The following is a 20,213-nucleotide window of genomic DNA, read 5'->3' on the forward strand; positions in this document are numbered from 1 at the left end:
ACGCAGGGTTAGCTGTAGCCGCAGCTCTGGCGGCGTTCCGCTTGAACCCAACCAAAAGTCCCCTGTACGGGATAGCAAAAAATGAATAAAAGGATAATTAACACAAAGTATATAAACTAACAGAATAAAATCACCTTACCGATCAGGCAATGTGCGTCGGCTCCAGAAGGGGGGGGAGGAGGGCATGTAGCGTAGCTACCGGCAGCTATACAAGCAAAGCACTGTCACTAACAGAACACGAGTATATTTAAATCAGGACCCAATCGAGACTCACCGACAGCTCCGCAGGTGAATCACCTGTGCAGGACGAGGGGAGCCCCAGAGATAGTCTGCACAGCGGCGGATGTCCAGCAAACCGGAAGCGGGACACGCGTTTGACGTCAGGAGGGAGCAGAGGGGATCCCTGGCGCATTTATGCAATGCCCGCCCACTGCGATTGGCCCGGTAATTAAAGGGACACCGATGCTCCCTTCTGCTACAATAAGGAGTAACTATATAAATTATCACGCTGTAATGTTGAAGCGTTTTTATGGCTGACCTCGATGCGAGCGAAGCTCTATTAACCCATGCATGTTTGATGGCTGAATAACTCTGTTGATAAATAAACTATTGCTTTTGATACAACTATACGCCTCTTGAGAGCTTCTGTTTCATTCTTAAATCCGCTCTGTGAAAGATAGCTTTATTTTCACAACACACTCCAACAGAGAGACGGCAGTTATAATACAGCTAAAGCTTTAAGCCCAAAACACGTACCGCCAGTTAGCTTTAGCACGGCTAGCTAACACAGCTATATTCGGTTCATATCTCACCTTTTTATCCCAATTCTGAAGCGGTTTGCTACCGATGCTGTATAAGATAGTCAAGAATCCGTCCGGAGAAGTATTTTTGGACATCTTGTTAGCGTTTTTTCCACCGTTGTGTGTGTGTTTTAGTCTGTTAGGTTAACTAAAACTGTTGCTAGATAACAAGCGTGACGTTTGTTTACATATTTGATTTCCGTTCCCATCGCTACCGGCGGATCTTAAATGGTAACGCAACTCGGTCGCCGTGGCAACAAAAAGCCTGACCGATGTACAGACAGTATACTGAATATTGTATAAATCACAGAAATGTTGATTCATCAATTACTCTAATACATACTACAAAGCGATTGATATATATATATATATATATATATATATATATATTATGAATGACAATCAATTTTATATAATAATCATAATAATTTAATATGCTTTTTTCACATTTATTTTATATATCAGGCTACAATGATGAGTTAGTATTTTTAATAAAACCTAATTCCATGCCATACTACCTTAATTTCACTTTTCATGAATTATTGCCCAGCATTGGGCTGCATTATAATTTGCCACACTAAATAAATACTAAATTAACTGTTAAAATGATTAAATCCTGCTTCATTTGAGAAGTTATATAAATGTATTCCTGTTCATTGTCAATATGGTCATAATTCTGCACTGCACTTCCCTAAAGTTTTGGAGACAAAAAATGTAAAATAATTGTCAAAGGGATGAAGCACATGCAGAAAAATCCAGACTTTAAATCCCCAGTTTGGTTACTATACTTGCAAAATTCAATTCAATAGCTTCTGTTCATTTGACCCTCACTGGCTGCTAAAGGCCTGCAACTTTCAAACTATGAAAGATAATCAAGCAATGTTACTTCAGTCATTTTTTCTCAGACTCTAGAAAGCTCCTCCAGACCCACAGAAAACATTTGCTGTCCTCCAGCGAATTGACTTTTATATGTTGAATTGTTAGTGTACCCCACTAAAGTGCTGAGTGGGACATCCTCCTCTCTGTCTCCAGCACTTTAAACAAGCTGGGATAGATCATCCGACAATGATTTCAAATATTTGAACAAGCTAAAAAAACATTCAATCAAACATCAGCAAGGACCTTTGCAACAGACATCACCAGCAATGCATCATGAATCATAAATCCCTTTTTCGTTTCATATGAACTGAAGATGAATTCATTCACGAGTATTCAGGTCGGCTCTGTTCTACGACAGTTTGTTTGACATTCTGTCATGCACCGTACATAGTTGATACACACATGCACATGGACGCACACAAAAAACACACACACACACACACACTCGAGAGAGAGTGGTGGCCACCTCTCTGTTTACGTCACTGTGCTTCACTCCAAATATTATATCTCTGTTAAAATAAATGCAAAAGACCATCTCTCTCTCTCTCTCTCTCTCTCTCTCTCGCTCGCTCTCTCTCTCTCTCTCTCTCCCTCCCTCTCTCTCTAACTGTGTGTGTAAATTGAATTCAACGGGTTCACAGGCTGGCAGCTTTGTAAAAACATGTACAGAAACCTCTCTTCTCTAATTGAGTCAGGTATTTACACAGAGACAAACACACTTTTTCCCCCTACAGACCCTTTGAACGTGGGACCACCCCGGAGACAGCTTGAAATAAACGTATTCAAAACCTACTTGAATGAAATAGTCCATTCCGGTCTCTTCTTCCTTTTGTCTCATAAAGACAAGATAGGGTTCGTTTTTGCAAATCTTTCTTTCTTTTGTATTTACAAATCTCTTACTCAACTGTTATTTCAGATCCTGTTGTTTCCAATCCGACCAGCAGTTGTCTTTAATGTATGCACTTCTATCTATTTTTGCCTGTTTTTCTGACAGTTTCTTGTCGGCCTTTTATGATACTAAGCTCTCTCCCTCCAAATCCGGAGAGGTGGTCAAAATAGAAGGAAAGTACAGGGCAGGAAGACTCTTTTCTACTGCATTCTGTTCTATATTGTGTTTATTCCTTCTGTGCACCATTGTGGGACAGGGGGGTGACATGAGAGGTCCAGCTTCCTGACTGTACACTCTGCTCTGCTGGAGCAATCGTCCCGCCCAGAGAGGTTCACATCCCAACTCTACTCACTCTCTTGTCTACTAGAGAAACTAGAGAACAACGGAGGAAAGAAGAAGTAGAACAGCAACTCTGTAACTTTATCATAATAATATAAACATTAAAACGTTAAGAGGTTTTTGGTGGATCTACTGGACAAGGGCTGTTTCGCTCTCTTTGCCTCCTTTGAAGGTATGTTTCAGAAAAGTATTTTCTAACCGGTTTACTTTTCTCATTCTCCATTAGGGATTGGATGCCTTGAACCATATGGGCTGCACTGATAGGAGGAAACAGCCTCTATTTAAAGCCGTGCTTATAGGTTACATGCAGAGCTTTTCTCTGAATACAGGAGCTTTCAGTCATTAAAGATGACATGAAGTGAATGTTATTGTTCTGTCTAAAACTGTTGGGATTTACATGATTTAAGGTTTAGGTTCAAGCAAGATTTGGAGACTAGATAGTTGAATTGTATATGATCGTAGCTCTTAAAAGCTGAGTGCTGGGTAACAATCATCTGCACTAATATGTTATTGGATGTGAGCATGACATGTAGAAGAAATGGCTGAATCAGGAACCAGATAGCAGTGTGTCGGAATCTTTCTGTCCTTTAGGCCCTCGGCCATGTTTTATCCGGCTGTCTGTATGATGATGAACAGTGGAAAGCCCTTCTTTGGCAGGACGTGTAGGAGCTCATCCATCTCTGGTATTTATAAGGAAAGGAAAGACATTTCTGTGTGTCTGTCAAATAGTACCTTAAACAGGGAAATCCATTTGGTTATCGACCTTGTTTTATATGAAGAAAGAAGTTAGCAAGTCTGGATTGAAAGTGGGAGAAACATTTCTCTCAGGTGTCAAACTGTTGAAGTTTCATTCAAACCCTTCAAATGCTTTTCCTCATTTAAAGTAAACTCGTTTTAAAAACCTAACTTTGAATCAGAGCAGGAGCCACACTTCAACAATTAGGCCCGGTAGGCAAGACTCCGCCTGGTTCACCTGCAATCCAACGTAACATAACGATTTGTTGAAATATCTTATTATTACAATATATATGTTATATTTGAAATTAAGACCTGGAAATTTAAGTGGTACTCAGTTCAGTATAATTAAACATATTTTATCACATGGTGCGTAAGCTGCTCATAATGATTCATTTTTTAAATTAAATATCCAACACAACCCGACTGAGACAGCAAAATGTGAATTAGAATCTATACTGTGTGTTTGTTAATTTCACACTCCATTTCTGTCTTACATAACACTTCACATACGAGCTGAACTCACTTTAGATGGAAATCTATGCAGCGACGGATAGAGAGCCAAGAAAACACGCACTGCAGGAGGATCGATGTTGGTTCTTGGCTTTGTAAAGGGTCGTTTCACAAAACGATCAAACCAATCTTTCTAAAGTCACATGTCAACGGATCCATCTTCATCACAAATGAGCACACGCCAACTGCAGATGAAGACCATGTAATAAGTCTGGAAGCCCCAAAAAGGTTTTGGAATTGTGATGTCTTTGTGAAACGATTGTAGTTACAGAGCAAATTTACCGACGCACTGCAGCATATCTGCCTTTTTTTCAGTCGCTTTCCTCTTCAGATGAAAGTTATATTTTCCAGCATTTTATCTCTCCTCACGTCCTCTAAGCCAAACCAGAGTTCCTTGAAAACGATTGGTCTGCTGTTAGCTTGTTGTACAGTTACATTCACCTTAAACCTCTTGAAAGAGAGCAGCATCTGCATGTTGGGGACTTTAAAGCCTCCCCTCTCTTAAACAGGAAGCGTCAAATTTATCAAATTTATGTGGCTCGTTGAAGACAAACTTACATCTCGTGCTCAACACAACCTGTGTCAGCTGTGTATTAAATAGCAGCTCACGCTGACATGGTTCCTATCAATATTGTACACTGTGTTTAACACACGAGGTCACTACTTAGCTTTGTTGAAAGTGTCACATCCTTTTAGAGCGCGTATGAAGATGGATTCAGTCATCTCGACGGTACGAGAGGACATTGTTTATAAGACGGGGATTTCTGAAGTCTCTCCCTCTGGATTAACTCCTGCTGATGTTGACCACTTTCCATCACCAGGGGTCATTACTCCTTCTTTTAGTTTTTAGTACGCGTGTGTCTGCTCACCGAGCTGAAAAATGTTGAGTTGTTCTGAGCCAATGAGAGCACATTTCATCACGTTAGACTGAAGCTGTTTAAGTCTATTAATAATACAATGCGACTGACTCCAGGGTGTAAGTGTGAGGCATCTTTCTCTCACAAACATTATGGGAGTTCCTTTTATGAATTGAAATGACTGCTGGGAGATGGTTATAAGTGGACAGCAACAGCACAAGTGTGGAAACAATCCTAACATGCTTTTAGCCGATAAACAAATGAACCTCGGAGATGAATGAAGTTTATATTTTCACTATAACAGACACAAACGATGCAAAAGTCATGTCATTGCTATAACGACTTGTATAACTGCCAACTGAGAAAAGCTAATATTGACGTCAAAGGAATTCAACTCAGTAAACACAACACAAAATTGACCTGTATGCAGATGATGTATCACTATTCTTCCCAAACCTTCCCTTTGTTTCTCAATCACAGCCGCCTCCTCTCAGAAGGAATCAGAAAGTGTTGTTTCTTGTCTTTTTCTTCCTTCTCCTGCCACTCAGATCACAAACCCGTCATTCCGTCATCCTTTTCATCCAATGGAGAGCCTTCTTACCAGCATCAGCTCCACCTCCACCACTGCGCACCTCTTGACCCCTGACCCAACTAACTGCAGCGCCTGGGACCAGCGGTGGGGGGCACCTTACCTGCGTAGGTCAGCCCACCTGGACATGCAGCTGTACCAAGACTTCTACGCTGTGTGGGTTTCTCTCATGGTAAGAAAGGATACCGGTTAGCAGGAGAAGTCATGTCCACTTTCCAACCCACAACCGCTGTGAAGAAAAATAAAATGGAGTTTAAAGCCTTTTTTTTCATGATTTATGGCAGGAAACAAGATTTTAAAAAAAAAAAGGTACATTAAGGAGAGAAAAATCGACTCATTTATTAAGTATAGCCACCTTGCTTCACCGGACTCTGTATGAAATCCACAGTTGTATTCAGAGTACTCCGTTCCTCCATGCTGCAGGTGTGTAACGGTCTGATGCTGGTGGTTGGTGTGGTCCTCAACAGTCTGGCTCTCTATGTGTTCTGTGGGGCCTCCACCCACTCCTCAGCCTCTGTGGTTTACACCATAAACCTTGCTGTGGCTGATCTGATGGTGGCACTGTCGTTGCCCTCTCGCATTGCTCTGTACCACAGTGGAGGGAGCTGTGTGGCCTGCTCCTACGTTCACACCTTCAGCTACTTTGTCAACATGTACTGTAGTATACTGTTTCTGACCAGGTGAGTTGGTCACTCCTTCGTTCGACATTTAAAATGAAAACAAACTATCAGCAAAAAAAACCTTTTAACCTCTTCTTCTCGCTGTGACTTCCGTTCCACCTCTATCAGTATCTGCATAGATCGGTACCTCGCTGTCGTCCATGCGTCCAGTACTCTCCATCGATGCAGGACCACAGGAACAGCCAAGTGTGTCAGCACCACAGTTTGGTTCATCGCAGTTGTGGTCACCTACTCTTTCCAGGTGAGGACTACATGCACTACAAACACAACATAGTCATCCTAAAAGGAACAAAGGAGAAAGAGTGCTTTTAGATGTGTTGGGATCTCTCTCCTGCTCTCTACAGACCACAGCGTTGGAGTTCAGCTCCTCCTGTGTGCTCCTCCCGGCCCTCTTCTACCTCACCATCCTGGAGTTCCTGCTCCCCCTGTTGGCCGTGGTGGGCTTCACCCTGCGGGTCGCCTGTTTTCTCTCCTCCAGCCACGGCCTGATGCCCCAGCAGAGCAGGGCGAGGAGGGCACGTGCTGTCAGACTGCTGGCCACCGTCCTGGTGGTCTTCACCATCTGCTTCACGCCGTTCCACGTCCGGCAGGTGCTGGTTTACTTCCGGGTCAAAGTCAGAGGGGAGGGGATAGGACAGGGGGCGGGGCACGTACTTGCCTATCACATCACAGTCACCCTGAGCAGCCTGAACAGCTGCCTGGATCCAGTGGTTTACTGCTTTGTGACGGACAGCTTCAAGAGAGTGTGGAGGACAAGGAGGGGAGCAAGGGAGGGGGACGGGGAGGCGGGGCACACAAGTGGGGGAGAAGGGGAGAGGAATTCAGTGAATAAATGCCCAGGTACGGCACTGGCGATAGCTCACAGCGTGGCCACACTCACTCTCACGAGCTCTCCCCTCTCTGCTGCCAACATGGAACATTCCACTTAAAGACAGCTGACCCCCTCGACCCCTGTGAGTGGAACAGTCCAGAGACAAAGACTCACCGAGAGTGATGGATGAACAGATACAGAGAGATTGTGAGGCTGGAAAAGAACAAACTAAGTATCAAAGAGAGATGTAAAAAAACGGAGAAATAAATAGATACCGCAAATTTCTCCTTTAAAAACGATCCCTTCAGCGGCTGCCTCTCTCCGTACATCCCTTTATCTCACCATGTCTTTTCGCCTTGTTTGGATTTTGTCCCGAGGCTGGTGAGAGCAAATACTGGACCACAAAGGGAAGGCTTTGCTGTGAAACCGATGAGCTCGTACTGTCAGAGAGACCACATCAAAAATGACCTTCACGCAGGATTCAAAAATATTGAAAGATCTAGAATTACAGTTCACTCTGCCAACTCGTGTGGAGCGGATTATTATGAAACTATAGACTGTGTAAAAAGTTGAGATTTGGCCACACTATGTGAGCTACACCTGTCAAATCAAATGCAATCTAATACAACAACTCCGCCTTCAATTCAACTTCTACAAAGATGTTGATGCTCGCTTTTGATTGACACAATAAGAGTCATATATTCAACTAAATGTTTATTTTTGAGGTTGCAGTTGCATGTTGCATGCAACCCCAGTAATAAACATATAGCTGGACTGACAAACACTGTTTCATAAACATGTACCTGATTACATTAGGATGTATAGGTTGCAGTGAGAAGTGTTTTTTGTATCTTGAAGTAAAATGGAATGAAAGCGTGAGAGAGCAAAGCAATGGGATCGAGTCATGGTGAGAACATTAAATAAGCTGGAAGCAAAGCTCTCTTCAGAAGTATAAACACTTGTAACCCTTAGTTTCTCAAGTGCGCAGTGAAGCTCTCTTTGTTTATCATTTTACAATTGTGTAAATGGAGGCCTGACGTCACACAGAAAACACACGTCTCTTAATAAACACGGACTTGAAAGGGAATTAATAAGAAAAGCAAACCACTGATAGAGTTTCAACAAATGTCTCCGTTTATATTTCTGACATTTTGGAGGACATGATCAGGTGAGGTGTGCAGGAACATACAAAACGTGTTGTTTTAGAAAGTTAAAGCTGAACCTTTTATTTTTTACATTTGTGTAAATTTGGGAAAGCACTGAAGGACTAAAAACAACAACACGGGGACTTTACACTGATTTCATTTCTTCACTGTGGACTACAGCCTCACAACCATTGCTTGTTCTTTCCTTTTCTTACTAATTAAAGTTCTTTTTTCTTTGTATCATATTTGTACTTGTTTGATGATTTGTTAGGTGTAAAGTTCTTTTTCATTTTTAAACCTATGAAAACACAATCTTTTGCTGCTGTTGAATTCAGTGTCACTCTCAAACAGTTAAACTATGACTGTGTACATGAACAGCCTAAAATGTGAATATTATTGTGTAACAGAAAGACTGTAAAGATCTGCATGAATCAGATCTACAGAGCTGATCTGATGCGTTCCACCAGAGGACAGTGTCTCACCACAGCACCGTCTCTGGGATATGATGGAACAGTACATTTGATGAAAACAGAACTGAAACAAAAATAATCTGATAATCGTACTCCGGCACATGTAGGTGCTGCTCAGTATAATATGTAAAAGTTGACTCGTGCAATCTGTGTATGCCGTTTTTTATATCTTTCGCGATGGAATTTGAAAATTGCAAACATATTTTGTCCCAAAATGCAGTAGAACACTTTGACATAGATATTATCCTCGATACTCAAAAAGTAACATTTTCAACAAAATTGTATCCAGATTATTACCCAACATGAACTTCAGCTGCAGTCATCTAAACTGAGACGTAGTAAATATATATGAAAAGGATTCAATCTCTTGATTTACATTTTTAAACATTACATATTAGAGAAGAGCTGTTCAGTCATGGTAGCAATAGGAGCCAGAGAGTGTTAATTCTCTTTAATCCCTCTAAAGGGGCAGCAGGTCATTACAGTTCACTTAACATGTTCCGGCACTGTAACGTCATACCTCTGCATAAGTTCATCACACACACAAGTTTCAGGTTCCTTCTCTGGTGTCTCTGTGTGGAAAGAGGCCCTGAGTGTGTGAGAGCGAACACTGATTCTGCAGGAACAAAGTTTACTGACCTCCTCTTCCTCTCTCAGCAGTCTGAGCACACGGCATCATGGGAAACCAGTAGGCTTGAGGCTTGAGGCCTTGAGGCTTTGAAGATGCTGAGCTAAGAGGTTTTTACCTCAAAAGAAAGAAGTAGTCTTGAAACTGCAGACAAGCAGGTTACTTCACCAGCAGTCACATGAATGATGACACGTAAACCTTAAACTCTCCAGAGACATGAAATTAAAGAGTTTTAATGAAGACCATGTGAGGTTTAACCGGCGGTTCAGAGTTTGAAACCATTGCTCAGACTTTTAATTGAACATTTTTCTCCGTGCTCTGCCTGAGTGCCTGAAGATGCTTTCTTTTCTGTTATTTCATAGGAGCTCATTTAAATGAATAATTCCTGCGGCAGCAATAATACGAGTGAAAATGTCGCGCTGCATTGTTCAGACCAGTCGGTAAAATGAATGGATTTAAAAGTCTTTAAGATAATTACCAAATATCTTAAAGCGGTAATAAGTCCAGAACATTTCTGCCAACAAGTACCTCCATCCTTCTGAACACCTGCATCCTCTCATGTACACCTAAATGCTCTTTAATACATTGACTTAAACCTTGCAGAGCGCCAACAATCAGAACTTAACATCAGATTACTTCAATAATTTTTGGGATGAAATTGTCTATCTAAATGTAAAGCAATGTTTGCCTCCCCATTGTCTTCTAAATTACATGTATTTCATCTAATATTTAAGTTTCTGGGTATAACTGTATATTTACTGTGACTTCTAAGAAGTCAGACTGTGTGTGATGTGATTATAATTCATAGTTTTCCATGCAGGACATTATATGTGGAGCTTGTAATCACATGATTTGAGTTTCCAATACTATAATCTGATTTGTTCTCGCAACCCTCTGCTCACTCCACCAGCAGAACGTGCTTTGAGTACTTTGTTGAGCTGTAAGTCCGTTTTGAAATCTTAAAGAATGACAGGAGTCCTTTTTGGTTTAATTCTGAACAGATTTTAAAGGTGCGTTCCATACAGTGTTCATCCAGAGTCCTACATGTGAAGGCTCAAGCTTATTTACAGAACATAGCGATATATACAGTCTTTATATAGAAAACAAAACTACGAACAAAAATAATCATCTTTTTTTATAGCAGCAAAAAAGAAGAAACTAAAAGAGAAATATGTATATTTACATCTTATTTTTTCAAATAACAAGGCATATTATATATAGTACACTGCGCATACTTGCTTTCCCATTCTTTAAGTATTCTTCTAGATTTAATCTCTGTGAGGATCAAAGTATAGAGGCATCTCTCTCCTTGGTCATTAACAAACAGTTTACCGGAGGCAGAGCCACACACACACACACACACTCTGGCCAGGTTGGACTATAACTGCATGGCCGCCACGCAGCTGCTGTCACTGACAGCAGCTGGCTGGGAACATGAAGCAGCATCACCACGTCGCCACATTCATTCAATGATCAGGACCGTGGAGCCAACATGGCTGCCACTGAAAAAGTGCAAAGGCCAAACTCTCATGTGTGGCTGTGCCTTAAAATTAAAATAAAAAATACACTTTCTAGTTGAGTGAAAACACCAGAACAGAGAGAATAAAGACTCGTAAATAACCTCAGGTATTGCAGCCATCGATTCCAGAGTTAAGTGTAAACCAGGTGATGTTGCAAAGAACAGAGAACATGAACCCAAAACAAACACTGAGATGACATGTTTAACACACTCTTGCCTCTCGCTTTACATGTGAGCAGCTGTGAGACGACTGCAAACATGCACACACACTCACAACACACACAATCCAGTCCGACTGTGTAACATCTCCCGTAACAGCAATTAGAATAGCTTTAACTGATTTTGGAAACTAAGTGAAATGTGTCCATTATGGACACGAAAGCTCTAAAAACACTTCTACTGTTTTTAGTTTTTTTCTTAACTTAATAATGTGCAAGTTCTGTGCAATGTCAGGCTTGTCGAACATCAAAACAATAATTATTTCGGCTGAAATCGCTTCACATTCATTGACCTTGTTTTTAAACATTTAAGTCACAAGATGGAATCAAAAAAGGTAAGAACTCAATCTCCCAGCAGGCCATGCTGCTGTCTGAACATTCCAGAGTCTGCGGTAACTACAAGGCTTGGGACGTTGGGGGGGAAAAAAGAGAAAAAACAAAGACTTACCACTGTATTGAAAAAGAAACACTAAAGTTGCACTTCAAGTATTCGAGGCCTAGAGTTTCTCACCTACACTGTCAACAAGGAGTGTTGCTCGGGAAGACGACACACACCTCGCCTTCAGGCCACATGCACGCTGTGCTAAAAAGCAACGAGATGTGTGCCGTCTTCAAACTGTACTCGAAAAATGTGCACAAACTTTAGAAAGTCACATTGCTTGTCGAGCGTGCACTGACCCAGACCGAGCACAGAGTTTCGGCTTAAATAGTACATGTTGGTTTTTCTTTACACACTTAAGTTCAAAACAAAAAAGACACAAACATCCAGCCGTGCATTAGAAAATACATCCCTGACCTGTTAGGACAACAAAGAGCTTGAGTGATTTGTACAGAGTTATACTTTGGTGTTTTCCGCACATGCATATTGCTGTTGTCACATGCAAACCTCTCAAACCCAAAGCTATGTTTTTATCTTCATGTTGTCATTAAACTGACGCTGTGTGTCCATTATTTAATCCAGACTATTTGATTGCCCTAGAGGTTACAGAAGACATTCAAAACTGTGGCATCTGTATCCCCTCGTCTTTTCTCATTGTCCCATCCCTGCTTCTTTTTTTGTCCCAGCACCACAGCCAGAGGGTCAACCCAGGAAGCAAAACACTCTCTCTCTCTCTCTCTCTCTCTCTCTCTCTCTCTCTCTCTCTCTCTCTCTCTCTCTCTCTCTCTCTCTCTCTCTCTCTCTCTCTCTCTCTCTCTCTCTCTCTCTCTCTCTCTCTCTCTCTCTCTCTCTCTCTCTCTCTCTCTCTCTCTCTCTCTCTCTCTCTCTCTCTCTCTCTCTCTCTCTCTCTCTCTCTCGCTCTCGCTCTCGCTCTACTCTGCTCTGCTCTGGGACTGAATGAATGTACCTGAAATCATGGAAGGAATCTATTCTGTCAGAAACAGGATGAAACTCTGCACCAGCACCCGTCCAAGTGAAAGGAAAACAATAACCACAGCATCGGCGAGTGAATTCACTTCTAAAACCAAAATAAAATGTTCTTCCATCAGTAAATCAAGTCACTGCAATTTACATTTTGATTCCTTTCAAAATTGCATGTTTCAGCTGATTGAGCTGAAAGGACAACCGACCCAAATCCACAGCCTTTCCCCCCCGACAGATGTAGGATTTCACCACCACCCCACACAGACCATCACAGACCTCTTCCCAGCTGATTAACAGAGGCTGTTATTGCAACAAAAGATCGGATTTGTCAGAAAACAAAAGACACAATAAAGTGTTAAATCTTTCACTTAAAACTCTTACTACACCTTTTTTTTAAACGTCCAGCATCGTCTATTAAAACATTACAAGATCACTATACCTTTTTGGTCTACAATAAACATCATTCAGTATTAATAAGAGTTTAGGTTTACACAACTTGCACGAGTTTTAATCAAATACTTTCGTAATTAGCCCATCCGTCTCATCACTGTGTAAACTCAACAGTTTCTTCCTCATCCACCATCACGTCCTCATGAAGCAGCAGACGCAGCGTCTCACGCGTCATGTAAAATAAACTACCTGAAGCTGTTCGCCTCAAGATCAAATATATTCTGGGCATGGGCAGGCTGGGGGTTTTTTGGTAAATTATTCTTGATATTTTGTCGTTTTTCGGGAGGCAAAGCTGGATTTTTTTCAAGGCTGTTAAGTTTTAGTTTTCAAGAGCAGAAATTTGATTTTAGTCTGCGGAAAGTCTGCGGAAAATGTTAAATCTGCCTCCATTGCCTTATTTTGGATCAAGTTAAGACATGTATTTGTTAATCTTTAAATATTAAAATGTTGCTTCATTTCAAACATTTAAAAGAACATTTTGGCATTTTGGGAAGACGCAGATGATCGATAGCACGTTCATGTCTGAATGCTGAATATTTTCACATTCCTCCAGTCCTCCCTCTGTCCTTTTCTAACTATCCATTCAGCATACAACACACAGATGTCATCTAAAATACTATATCATACTTATATTTGGCCCTGTACAGTGGAACCAAGATACCTAGACCCGGAGCGGAAATCCTCACATAACAAGCCTGAACTAGAAGGATATATTTAGCCTCTTACATGACACATTTTTTCTTTTAATATATCCAGGACCCATTCTAACATTCTTGTGTCCAATTCCAGATTACTGGTGGAGTTACTGGATCCGCTGGAACAGAGGAGCGCCAGGAGCGTCCTGCTGGTGTCCGAAGACAAATGCGTCCAACAACCCAAGAGGACTTCAAAAAAAAAGTTCTTACTGGATGCTATTGAACACAATTTCAAACAATGGCTCAGCTAATGTGCAGCTAGTGACAAACATTGTGCTAACAGCATTTTATTAAAATGATTCAGCAAGAAAGCAGAGAGAGAGAGAGAGAGAGCAGCTCCACCTCTCTCTCCTCTTCTTCTCTGGTGTTTGGTTTGTCTCTCCTCTGCTCCTCTATCATGCAGCATGTAGGTCAGTCTAGATTATTAAAAAAAACAAATGGAAGCATCATTCTGGGCCCTCAATAAATCATGACAATAATATTTGGGATTGTAATGCCCTGTATACTGCACATATTGCAACTTCACTCTTTCCCCCCCCCCCCCCCCTCACTCAATACACATCCGTATTCTTGACCCTTAACATACAGGCCACTTCTGAGCAGAGCCTATTGTCAACTTTGCCCTGGAGTGAAGGCTAAATTAAAGACTTTAGCACTCCTGTCACGTGGTGGAGGGCAAAAACACACACACACACACACACACACACACTTGCAATCAATCTGGGGATTAAAGAGTCATTTTTTAAGAACCAAGAGCCAGGCACCGGGCTCTTTGTTTCAGAAATGCCACTTGCAGAAGTCTCTAGAGTCTTAAAGCTACTGTTGCAGAATGCTGAAAAAAAGTCACGCAAATCCGAGCGTGCCATTGGGTATATTTTGGTGGAAACGTCAGCAGACACACACTCGCACACACTCTTGCCGATCTCGTCGGCATCATCATAGCAGATTCGATCGAGCCGATTCCACGGCGAGGAAGAACAATTTTCAGCATTTTTGAATGATTGCAGCTTCAAGGACTGATGTTCGTCAATTATTCATGTGTTCATTCGATTGTGTTGACCACAGATGAAGAGGTGCGTGTGTGCGTGTATGTATGTATCTGTGTGCAAGTCCCCTGAATTGTCTTGTCCAGGCAGCTGCTCAGTAGCACCTTCTAAAGGCCCTGAGAGACAGAGACAAACTCTCCTTAAAACCACCTCTGGACAACCCTGACGGATCAGTCAAAGGTTTATGAGGGCGAAGTGTAAAGAATTCCTGTGATGGCCGAATCAGCACTGGGACCAGAATGCTCCCACGTAAGATTGAGTTGTTTTCTTCAGCAAATCAAGAAAAAGCCTGTTAAAGAAAGTAGCGACACCAAGAGTGGACCAAACGCACGGCAACGGCCCTCCTCTCTCTTCATTGTGTCTGTGAACTCCAGCATGACGCGGACGGCAATATCCTAAAGTCTTCCCATCAGCAGTCTTTTCAGGGAAGTTTGTGGTTTCTGCAGCAACGTGTCTGTCGATTTAAGCCAGCCAATCACAGAGCTGACTCGTTCTCCATGTGACAGGAAGCGGTGGTGGTGGTGGTGGCCTTGCCCTTCTTGTTGAGTTTCAGGAAGCTGGGTTTCTCTGTCACCACTGTAACAGCCACTTTGTTGCTGTTGTGATTTTCCAGTTTTGTCAAGGACCGTTTCGAAGCTTTGGCGGATTCCCCATCCCTGTCAATCATAATCAAAATCACAACTGTTACGACGGCGTTTTTGGGCTTGAAGGAACAGCTTGACGATCTGGGTTTTATGCTTTTTTGCTTTCTTGCCAAGAGCCAGTTAGCCGGTTAGCTAAGCAAAAATACTGGAACCAGTTACAACAACTGAGCTTTGGAGGTGCTGATTGTATTACCTTCTGACAGCCAGGCTAACTGTTTCCTCCTGTTTCCAGTCTTGTGCTAAGCTAAGCTAACCAGCTGCTGCCTGCAGCTTCATATTTATCGTAATGCCATGAGAGTGAAAAAGTGTATTTCCAAACATGTCTAACTATTTCTTTAAAGACAGCAAGAAGACCAGAACTCACCCGTTGTTTGGAGTCGGGTAAATGACCAGGAAGAGGGCGGTGAAGAATCCGAGGAGGGAGCCCACAGAGGCCACCATGGGAATGACACGAACGCTGCCAACAGCCTTGACTACAGCACCCAGAGCTGAGGCCACCAAGATCTGACTGATGTACACCTACAGAATAGCAAACGGTTAAATAACAACACAGTCTTTTTGTGGACTGTGTGTATACATATACTACACGTACGCCACAAAGATTTCATTACGACAATGTCACTCACCTGGCAGGATAAGATGGCACAGTCGATGCCAAAGCCTCTGCGGGAGTTACCAGGACTGTGCCTGATGTACTGCAAAAGACAGAGACAGAGTTACAGTTAATGAAAAGCTACATATTAGAAAAATAGCTTTCCACATATACAGTAATACAGAATGATTCTCTTGGCAGGTTAATATTACATATTAAAAACAAACAAACAAGGTTTTTCAAGTTGCATATGTCCGTACCTCTTTCATTTCGTGATACTGTCCCAGCAGAGCATAAGGACAATAGGAGATGCTCATGGAGATTATGCCCATGCTGCTGATCATCACCATGGACACATACACGTTAGGGAAGATTGCCATAACAGCTGTTCCTAAGGAGGGAAATAAAAGAGAAACAATGTCATTCATCAGCTGTTCACTCATTCATTTAGTTTGTTCTGCTATGTGGTTCATACCTATGGAAAATGCAAGCGTCCCCATGATGTAGATGACCTTAATGCTCAGGTCAAAGTTGTCAAGGTACTTCTGAAGGATAGCTGGGGAAGGTAGATTCGCGGATCTGTTAGTACAGAATTTAATGTCGAGACGAAAATAAAAGAGCACTTTACAGCCGAGAGCTTGGTTTCTTTAAAGGAACAGTGTGTAGCATTAAGGGGGCTTTATGGGCAGAACTACAATGTTATATTATAACTACTGTATGTTTTCATTAGTGTATTTTTATCACCTGAAACTAAGAGTCATTGTGTTTTCGTTAGCTTAGAATGAGACATTTATATCCACATACGAAGCGGGTCCTCTTCATGGAGTCCGCCATGTTGCACCGCCATGTTTCTACGGCAGCCCAGAGCGGACAAACCAAACATTGGCTCTAGAGGGGGCCATGAAGGTGTTTTCTTTACTTGAAGGCCACCGTAGATGCTAGCACACACTTGGGAAGGAAGGGGTGAGCTGGGGGGGGGGGGTGTTCAACTGCAACATCACCACTTGATGCCACTAAATCCTACACACTGTTCCTTTAAGACAGTTTGGCAACCCAATATGGAAGTGTGTGTGCATGAGACTATGTGCATTCATATGTGCTTGTGTTACCGGAGCACGTAGCAGCAGTCATGGCATATATAACCAGCCCCCAACATCCCATCTGAACTCCTTTGTGATAGTCCTCCAGCAAAGTAGAGTTAAGAGGAGCCTGAGAGAGAAAAAACAGGCTTAGTTCTTAACTGGGCTGTGGATTAACTAGGCAGAGACACACTCATCTTGAACCTGCTGTAGACAGCTTGACATGACAATATCAGAGTAAGAGACAAAAAGAAAAGGACCACAAGAAAATGAGAAATTGAACTTAAGGTAAATGCAGGGAAATATATATATATGTGTGTGTGTGTGTGTGTGTGTGTGTGTGTGTGTGTTTAGCTGCTGTTTCACGTACAGTAGGATCTCCGTGGTAGATGACTTGACCCATGAAGTCAGTGAAGAAGATGGCCTCAGCAATGATGGAGAACCAGGTGAACAGGTGACAGGCGCACAGTCGCAGCAGCTCCGGAGGTATCTTCCATATGGACTGCCACAGCAGCCGCACAGTGGTCTCAACCTGAAGACAGGAGACCAGGTCAGACAACACCCACCCCAAAAAAAGACACACTGAACTACCAGAACGAAATGACGGAGTTTGAGAGTTGTCATGGCTATAAGGTTGGTAAATTCCTTCTCACCTCTCCCTCTTCGCTCTCTGTATCCCCGCTGGAGGAGTTGGTGTTTCCGCTGCGGTGTCTGTTCCTCTGTCTGTGCCTCCTCCTGTGGCTGGCCTGTACTTCGTACAGGTCGTTCATGCTGCGAGACGGCTTGATGGGATAAGCTGCGTGGGCCTGGCGGCAGCAGTAGCAGTGGCTCCCCACTCGACCGTAGTAGGAGAAGGTGCAGGACGGCTGGCGGTAGAAGATGTGACGGTGACGCGACTGCCGCATGGGGGCTCCAGTACTGGCCGCTGGAATAAGAGACGGATTATGGATCAACATTAAGTGATGGTTTATTATCATTATTCACAGGTTAAGAAACCTTAAAGATACTGAGAACAGGGGGGCACATTTTCCCCTTCTTTTCATGGGATTGCCCTAAAGTACACTCCTTTGGATCTAGCTCTTCATCTCCTTAATGACTCCTCAGAGTTGCTGCTCCCAGAAAAGGTGAAAATATTATTTCAAATACATTGTTGTAATCAGCCAGATTCAATACAAAGACATCAATACAAACTAATTTGTTTCAATAATTAAATAGTTTTCCATCACATCAGTTCAAATAGCACTAAAAAAATACTGGATAGCTCATTAATAATTACAATATTTGAATAACTACGATTATTATTTTTTTCATTGAATCTAGAATTGTGAAAGTGAAAAATAACGATAAGATACAAACCTTTGACCATTCCAGCCCGATGTGCCTGTCCTTTAGAGCTCAGCCCGTTGGTGCTAGCTCTGTCAGGGTTAGTCACACTGGCTAACAGCCGTCCGTTCAGTGTCCGCTGCTCGTTGAGCTGGTTGTTCAGCAACGCCTCCTGACCGTCGTCATTTTCCATTTCCTGTAAGAAAGCGGAGAGGCGGGAAATTCTGGGGCTGGTGGCGTGTGTTTGGTGGTTGTTGGCTTGGAGCAGGTCTTGACTTCCTACACTGCTGCTGCGTCTGATGTTGCCAAACCGGGGCGGCGGAGTGCTGCGGTTTGGGTTGAAGAAGTTGCCCGTCGTAGGAGGCGAGCCCTGATTGGGTGAGAGGCGGTCAGCAAAGATGGACGGCTCCAAGTGGCACAGGTACAACGCATCGTGGTCCAGGTGGTCGAGCGTGCCGTCTGCCATGGCGAGGACACTGTCACTTTTACCTGGAGACAGACGGGGAGAGATTAGTTTAGATGTAGTTCCAAAGCAGTGAACAGTTTAACTGACGTTGTTACATCCGGACAGAGATGACTTTGTTTCTGTTTGATTGGGATTATTTGTTTGGATTTGAAGGGTCGTTTCAGCGAAAGAAGCAGGGGCCTATGAACTTACTTCTCACAAGCTCCATCTCCAGGAAGTCCATGTCCATATCCCCATGCTCTGACAGGTTGTCTCCATGAGGGTCATAGAGGTCGTAGCTGTCCATCGTTTCATCCTCTCCAATCAGTTCAAGCTTGGGGGCGAGAAGTCCATTCCTGCCATTGGTTGATGGTTGCAGTTTGGTGCGATCCGGACTCTCCTGGTGAGGACAGAAAACCAAAGTCTGAGGGTTTTTATTTTTATTTTGTTGAACTACAATTATATTTTAGATTGCAAACACACACACACACGCTGTACCTGATCCAGTCTGTCATGTTGGGGCAAGTAAGGCTGCTCATCGATGCTGAAGAGATGCAACACCACAGAGACGGAGAAGAGGATGGCAGCGAAGACGAACAGGATCTGCTCCTGGGACTTGAAGATCGCTCCAAGGAAGGTGTGCGTCCAGTCTAAACCCCCGAGGGCGTAGCCGACCGCACCACCGAGACCTGCACACACGGACAAAAGTTTAGACGTACAAACGAGACATAAGCAGAAAAGGATTGTGTCTGATTCTCTCTGAGTGCTAGTTTATGTTAAGTCTGTGTCCATTCCAGTCAGTTACGTTAAACCTACCGTTGCCGTATTAACATCCTGTGAAAGTGTGTCAGAAGTCAGTTGTACCTGCTGAGGCAGCGTGGATGTTGAGCGCCATGTCTTGTTCCTCCGAGTCCGCCACGTCTAGCAGGTACGCTCTGATTGGTCCCTCCGTGGCGTCTGCACTGAAGTCCAACACTACCACCCCCAGCACAGTAAGAATAATTCCTATTGGTTGGCTCCCCTGCTCGTCACCCATCGACAGACCTAATGGAGAAAGACGTGAATAGACAAACAGTTATAATTGTAAAAATACGTTTGTTGTCATAATACAATTAAATAACCAACATTAAAAAACTGTTTGATTGTTGAACAGATAACAGAAAGAGATGTGGATACAAAATAAGGCAGATGCATATTGAAATGGGTGAATTAGTCCGAGACGCAATGATTGTTAAAAAAAGGCAAATAAATATCAACAGAAACTGAATAGAAGTCATAATTACAGCACATGTACAAAAAGTCTACATACAAGTACATATTCATTTTACTAATTAATATTATAGGAGGAAATAAAACACATCTGGAATGTTAAACTGATTAGTGAGTTACAACAGCTGCACACCACCACAAAGATGTACACAAATGGGTCACTGCACATTTCCCATACTGCTTTGCATGATTTGTGTGGCCTCGTGTGTTTTCATTACATTTGAGACCCAGTCCT

General features: G+C 42.7%; 3 protein-coding genes across 3 annotated transcripts in view; 1 reads left to right on the top strand and 2 right to left on the bottom strand.

The window, feature by feature from the left end:
* Positions 1-896, bottom strand: part of LOC306791140 (cilia- and flagella-associated protein 20-like) — a gene marked incomplete at both ends in the record, with an annotated part of 13,991 nt that extends 13,095 nt beyond the window's left edge. Inside the window, one exon of the mRNA XM_079287766.1 lies at positions 813-896. Coding sequence (XP_079143892.1) covers positions 813-896 — 84 coding nt within the window. The remainder of the gene's footprint in view (positions 1-812) is intronic.
* A 4,700-nt stretch (positions 897-5,596) lies between these two features.
* On the top strand, positions 5,597-7,210 carry LOC306791141 (G-protein coupled receptor 20; the record flags this gene model as incomplete). The annotated part of the gene is made up of 4 exons (XM_079287767.1): positions 5,597-5,773; positions 6,025-6,281; positions 6,390-6,522; positions 6,626-7,210. The coding sequence occupies 4 exons, from the start codon at positions 5,597-5,599 to the stop codon at positions 7,208-7,210; spliced, it is 1,152 nt and encodes a 383-aa protein (XP_079143893.1).
* A 6,978-nt stretch (positions 7,211-14,188) lies between these two features.
* slc45a4a (solute carrier family 45 member 4a) overlaps positions 14,189-20,213 on the bottom strand; it is a 37,108-nt gene continuing 31,083 nt past the window's right edge. Inside the window, exons 5-16 of the mRNA XM_079287987.1 lie at positions 19,574-19,753; positions 19,208-19,398; positions 18,923-19,109; positions 18,298-18,753; positions 17,595-17,866; positions 17,312-17,473; positions 16,972-17,071; positions 16,338-16,418; positions 16,123-16,253; positions 15,897-15,965; positions 15,635-15,789; positions 14,189-15,282 (exon numbers count right to left, since the gene is read on the bottom strand). Coding sequence (XP_079144113.1) covers positions 15,102-15,282; positions 15,635-15,789; positions 15,897-15,965; positions 16,123-16,253; positions 16,338-16,418; positions 16,972-17,071; positions 17,312-17,473; positions 17,595-17,866; positions 18,298-18,753; positions 18,923-19,109; positions 19,208-19,398; positions 19,574-19,753 — 2,165 coding nt within the window. The 3' untranslated portion in view covers positions 14,189-15,101. The remainder of the gene's footprint in view (positions 15,283-15,634; positions 15,790-15,896; positions 15,966-16,122; positions 16,254-16,337; positions 16,419-16,971; positions 17,072-17,311; positions 17,474-17,594; positions 17,867-18,297; positions 18,754-18,922; positions 19,110-19,207; positions 19,399-19,573; positions 19,754-20,213) is intronic.

The sequence above is a fragment of the Melanostigma gelatinosum genome, assembly GCF_949748355.1.
Source record: "Melanostigma gelatinosum genome assembly, chromosome: 17".
NCBI classification, from domain to species: Eukaryota; Metazoa; Chordata; class Actinopteri; order Perciformes; family Zoarcidae; genus Melanostigma; species Melanostigma gelatinosum.